This window comes from Phalaenopsis equestris, unplaced genomic scaffold, assembly GCF_001263595.1.
Source record: "Phalaenopsis equestris unplaced genomic scaffold, ASM126359v1 Scaffold000719, whole genome shotgun sequence".
NCBI lineage: Eukaryota > Viridiplantae > Streptophyta > Magnoliopsida > Asparagales > Orchidaceae > Phalaenopsis > Phalaenopsis equestris.
The window spans coordinates 276,772-283,093 of record NW_018165159.1 but is presented as its reverse complement, the minus strand read 5'-3'; the positions used below and the strand labels follow the sequence as shown (position 1 = coordinate 283,093).

General features: G+C 29.6%; 2 protein-coding genes across 4 annotated transcripts in view; one reads left to right on the top strand and one right to left on the bottom strand.

Moving 5' to 3' along the window:
* LOC110030454 overlaps positions 1–3,114 on the top strand; it is a gene marked incomplete at its 5' end in the record, with an annotated part of 4,047 nt that extends 933 nt beyond the window's left edge. For both annotated transcript variants that reach the window (XM_020733175.1, XM_020733174.1), the window contains 4 exon segments: positions 213–296; positions 1,129–1,216; positions 2,262–2,359; positions 2,878–3,114. In XM_020733175.1, coding sequence (XP_020588834.1) covers positions 213–296; positions 1,129–1,216; positions 2,262–2,359; positions 2,878–2,898 — 291 coding nt within the window.
* Positions 3,115–5,153: 2,039 nt separating this feature from the next.
* The window catches only part of LOC110030452 (arsenate reductase 2.2-like), a 5,321-nt gene continuing 4,152 nt past the window's right edge, over positions 5,154–6,322 (bottom strand). Inside the window, exons 3-4 of one of the 2 annotated variants that reach the window (XM_020733173.1) lie at positions 5,443–5,655; positions 5,154–5,227 (exon numbers count right to left, since the gene is read on the bottom strand). In XM_020733173.1, the coding sequence (XP_020588832.1) occupies positions 5,485–5,655 (171 nt within the window). In that variant the 3' untranslated portion in view covers positions 5,154–5,227; positions 5,443–5,484. Of the gene's footprint in view, positions 5,656–6,322 lie in introns of both variants that reach the window. The other variant, XM_020733172.1, reaches the window with a different exon arrangement.

The window sequence follows — 6,322 nt, the reverse complement described above, 5'->3', positions numbered from 1 at the left end:
AAAGAGTTTGAGAACTAATTTGACACTTTATAGATGTTGGGACTAAAGTGATATACCTAGTCCATGTACATCTAAAAGAGGGAATGAATTAAATATTGAAGATGACTAATGTTTAAATCAATTATGCGAAATTATGAAGGAGAGCACCTACATTGGCACATTTATCTAAATTTATTGCTATCCTAAGTTCTTTATTATCCCAAGTCTGACAGATTATTCTTTGCACTGAGGATATGCTGAATCAGTCAATCTGGGATGCAATACATACTGAACATGTGGATTTAAAAGCTGTGAAGGTATATAAAGATATTCAGCTTCAAATTTCTTTTTATATTGTTGTCTTTAGCTTTGTTTTTGGTGGAATGTTGCCATGCAATACATACTATTAGGGCTGTGAATTTTGCTCGAAGTTCGTTAATCACTCGAAAATTGGTTTGAATTTTAGCTCGGAACGAAATTTTTTCAAACCGATTTTGAGCCATATATGAATCGCCTCGAACTAAATCAAGATCAGCTTATAGTATCTTTTATTTATAAAAATTATATATATAATGCTAAGTAAAATTGAATATAACTAGTCACGAACAAATTTCGAGCTGGAACGGATCCTAATAACTCAATTTGAGCCAATTTGTTTCAATTTTGAGTTAGATAGCACCGATCCCGAGTTGAAACATATCCAAATAACTCAATTTAACCCTACTCGTTTTGATTTCTAGCCAGCTCGGCTCAAAATTGTATATAACGAGCCACGAGAACCACACTATATCTGTTTGAGCAGACCCGACCTCGACTTTAAATCGGATTGTTAAGAGTCTTACATACTATCCTAAGATCACTTTTACCTATTAAACAACATTTTTTTCATCTAAGCATCTCCTAATTCATCATTGTCTTCTTTAACCCATTCTTACTTCTTTTTTTTTTAGTTTCTAGTGTTTAGAATCATAGAATTTTTTTTTTTTAAAAAAATCTTTTCTAAATTCATTTCTATTATTTAAACAACCTATTCACTGATAAAATCTATGCATCAAGCTTTAGGGGAAGTTTTTTATCATTTTGATTTGCAATTCAGATGGTATTAGTCATACTTTATTGTTTATTATGGGCTAATTTGCAAATTTGCAGGTTGCAAAGTCTGTGCCTAGAATTTGCTTTCTGTCTGGTTTAAGTGGGGAAGAGATGATGATGTTTATTGATGCATTTCCAGAAATTGGTAAAAATTTGCAGCACATTCCTCTGTTTTCTTCGGTTCGCTGAGTTGATTTTTAGAAAGATTTACATGCATACCACTCAAGTCTCGTGTATTTATATACCTAACACCTAAACTTCAATTTTTACATACACGCCATGCACCTAATTACCCATGCATTAAAAGATGTATTTCACTTTTTTTACGTGGTATGAAAGATTTGGGTTGTATAAATGTAAAAAATAAAGTTTAGGTGTTAGATATGTAAATACATATTGGATGGTGGTATGTTTGTAAATGCCCCCATAACATAACATCAATTTAGAATCCATGTGTTTTTGTGGATTATAACATTTAATTTGTTGCACATGAAAACATCATCTTTATAGGATTGTTCTTGTGTAGAAATTAGGCCTTTTGCTTTCACATGCCTATAAATATAGCTGAAAATTGGCTACCTTTTTTTTTTTTTGAAGATTTAAATATATACCGCATAATCTTATGTATTTACATATCTAACCCTCAAACTTCAATTTTTAAACATACACTTTACCTATGCATGAAAAGGTGTATTTCACTTTTTAAAATTTAAAAAGGTGGTATTTTTATGTGATATGAAAGATTTTATGGTATAAAATCTTAAAAAAAAGCATAGGTATTGGATATGTAAATACATAGGAATTGGGTGGTATGTTGTAAATGCCCAATAACAAAAAAAATGGTTTACATGAACAAGCCCTTTACATATCCAAGGGAGGAGATTTGCATACATATCACCTAATTTCTCTGTCTTTACATATCTAACACCTAAATTTAGCAATTTTACAATTATACCACCCAAATCTTTCATATCACATAGAAAATACCACCAATTTTAACTTTTAAAGGTGAAATACACTTTTCCATGCATAGATAAGGTGGTATGGTATGTATGTAATAATTGAAGTATAGGTGTTAGATATGTAAATACATATGAATTGAGGGGTATATATGTAAATCTCCCTCTCTTTTTTTTTTTTTTTATTGATCTTTATTTTCCCAGAAATGATACTATGAGACTTGTATGCAGGATTAAGACCAGCTGTGTTTGCTGCACTGGTACCCAACAGTACAGATAAGCTTGTGAAAGATGTTGCTGAAGAGATTATGGGTGATCACGAAATGCTGGTATATTTGCAATTTTATTTAAAGCTTGATGTAAAGTAAAAAAAGAAATTTGGTTTTGATATCCGGATCCAAATATGATCATGCAAGTATCATGCAAGTGTTGTTTGATTAGTCATACATGCATTTAGGGGCATTTACATACATGCCTCACCATTCTTAGGTATTTACATATGTAATACTTAAAACTTTTATATTTACACACATAACAACCGAATCTTTAATATCATATCAAAAATAACAGAATCACTATCCTTTAAAACTGAATCACATCTGTTCATGTATACGTTTATAAAACTAAGTTGTTAATAAGTGTAAACATTGGACTTTAGGCGTCAGATATGTAAATACATAAGAATCGTGCGGTATGCATGTAACTTTTCCTTGCATTTATCTCTAAGTAAATTTAGTGGCTGAATTGAACAAATTTGTAAATACATAAATCAATTTTTTTCTCTTTGATTTAATCTTAAGTTCATTTTCTTGTAACCTTTTTCTTCGTGTCTTCTGATTTTTTTCAGTCAGCAAAGCAGAGAAGTTGATTTCTTATAAGTCAGGGATTTGAGGGAGGAAGAAGGGACTATGAGCAAGAGATTATCAGGGTACAGTTCTACATAATATAACATTTTTAACTGCTTCTTTTCATCACAACCACTCTATTTTTCCCGCTAGTGAAGGCTTTGAGTGAAATTTTGGAGGATTAAAATGTTATATTCAATATTTTTAAGGGTTGCTATATAAAATATGTAACATTTTGCATGCAGTTCAATTATCCTTAAGGATTTCATTAAAAAAAATGTAATTTTTTTGCTAGAAAGTTAGCTATTTACAAAAGTAGTCTCTCTTTCATCCAATTTTCACTAAGTATCAAAATTCATTATAAAAGTGTAGCCCACATTTTTCATTTATATCGAATTCACAATGCTTTGATGGTGGCACGCATAAATGTATTGGTTCGATAGTTAAAAAAGAAAATGGCATGAGTGCTAGTTTTGCAAATATCAAACTTTCTGGTGCTATGTATGTAATTATAAAAAGGAAAGAGTAGATTACAGAAAATAAGTACTACGATCATTGATTGATTACGTTTGCTCCTAGTTTTTTGCACTTATGAGGATATTATTGTTAGTTAATTAGAAGTTAATTATTTCTTGTTAATCTAATGATTGAGTAATTACTTATTTAGTGCTGGGTTACGTGTAGTTATATTGGATTTTTATTGTTGATTAGGTGCTAATTGGTTAGTAAATTTTCAATTCTAAGGAATGACGGCAATTAATTGCCAGTAATTATCTAAGCAAATTAAAGCTTGTGATAAATATGTAAAAAGTAAGAATGATTTGAAAGATATGCAAATTTTATTATGTAATAACATTAAATTATCACACCTGTAAATTGTATTATACATTTAATTTATTTAATTATACTTATTTTTCTAGCAATATTCAATTAACTAATGTTATTTTAAGTATGAATGAGCGGTAAAATACAAATTCACCAAAAGATATGCTTTAACTCTCCAATTATGATAAAATTTATGGCTGTGCATGTGGGCCCTCATTTATTATATTTTAAACTTGGGAACTGACCCGATTATGATCTCACGTTTGTGGTATCGTGCGGGTAGCTTCTGTGTCATGAATAGGGTTGTAATTGAACTGAGTCGCGCCGAGTATATCATAGTACGAATTTTTATGGAATAATTATAAGTTGTTCGTGTTTTCCTTGAACATATATCAAGCCCTCATATATTATTCAAGCTTGACTTGTTTAAATTCTATAATGTTTGAACTTGATTTGTACTTAATTTTTTTATGACAAGTTAACTAGTATTTAAATGAGCGAATAGTTCAAACGAGCATCTAAATTCTCATATAAGTTCTATAAATAATTTTATAAATTTGATCACATCTATTAATTTATTAATTATAAATTCTAAACCCTACAACAACTTAAATCTTCTCTATCCACAATTTTGCCAAAATTCCTCACTTAAGAGTTGTTTAATAAATAATTTGTGTAGCATTTAAGCATGACTGAACTTAATTCCTACCAAAAAAACAAAAAATAAGAACTCAATGGTTGAAAGCTATTATAGGAGCCCTCAATCACCCTGAGACTGCTCTACCAATAGACCACAATTGGCGGTGCTATTATAGGAGCCCTCAATCACCCTGAGACTGCTCTACCAATAGACCACATGTGTGTTGTTTTTTCAATTATTTAATTATTTTTAAAACATTGAAAACATCTAAATATTATTTTGAGTGATTTTAAAAATAACTATATTTTAAATGCCAAATATATTTTATTGTAAATAAAACATAACCAAAATAAAACACAAATAAAAATTTAAAACAAAAAAGAGGCATTCACATAAATACAATCCAATTCTTATGTATTTACATTTTTAACACCTAAACTATACTTTTTTTTTACACTTATATTATCCAAATCTCTCATATCACATCAAAAAATACCGCTAAATTAACTTAAAAAAAATTTGAAATACACATTTTTGTGTGTAACTAAGGTGACATAAAATTGAAATTTAGACATCAGATATGTAAATACATAGGAATTGGGTGGTATGTGCATGTAAATCTTCCTAAACAAAATCAAATAAAAAGTAATCTCAATGACATTATACCATTCAATGTCAAATTACACACCTCAATCTTTTAGGAACTCAAAATGCTCATTCAAGTAGATAAGAACTCTCTGTATAATAAATAATTTGTTCGGCAGAACGAAAATTTTCGAGCAATTTTAAGAACAATTAACATACCAACACCAAAGCTCAATCTTTGATCGCAAAGGAGAAGCCAAAACTCGTCAACCACCGAGTCACAAGTGACGCGACATCCATCACTAGTATGATATACTTGGGGGTTATTTGGGATCACATTAATTTTCTTATTTTTATTTTTATTTTATTTTATTTTGTTTATATTTTTAGTTGAAGTAAATTACGTTGAGTATAAATAACTTCAAATGTTTTGAGTGTATTTTAAATCAAGCTGATTTATTATTTATTTTTAAATAAAATAGAAGTGATCTCAAAGAAAGCCTTTAAGTATACATACCTTTTATTGTAGGCATGGAGGAGGTGAGAGTAATAGTGATGGCTATGCAGATTCAGCCTTGCAAGGGATGTCAGTGCAGCTGCAGATTGGTCTGCCAGAAGCTTTCCAGCCATTAAAACCTTTCTCCAAAACCATGACTTCTTTAATTCCACCATTTTCATTCACTTTTGATAAGTAATCTGCGAAAATCCTTGCGCAAGCTGGTCCTCTTACCTGTAAACCCAATGAGATTCCCATTTTTTTATGAAAATATGGTAAAAATATATATTTAAGGGGTATTCACATATGTATCACATAATTCTTATGTTTTTACATATCTAACGCCTAAGAGTTGATATTTACATGCATAACACTCAAAAGTTTAACATCAAATCAAAAATATCACCATTATTAACTTTTAAAATGTGAATTGTATCTTTTCATATATAGGTTTATGACACCAAAATATTATAAATGTAAATATAAAACTTTGTAGAGTTAGATATGTAAATACATAATAATTGTGTATTATGTATGTAAATTTCCCATAAAAATAGTTTTATCAATATATAATGGATTTCATGAACAACACACTACACCCAACACATCATTATTAACTTCCATTTTGGAAACAGGATGTATGCTATTTTTTCTCAGATTGCATCACATTGGCCTCAAAATGAACCTAAGGATCAACAAATCGATTTGATTAAAGCCGATTGACTCAAAGACAATCCAAATAAATACTGATTAGTCCAAGTTCTACCATATCAAGATTGATCAACTTAATGTCAATCCAATCAAACACTCGTTACCCCAAACACTCAGTTGATAAAAGAAGAACTTGTTGTTTGGCTTATTTATGATCATAAATAAGGTCACCATATATATATATATACAT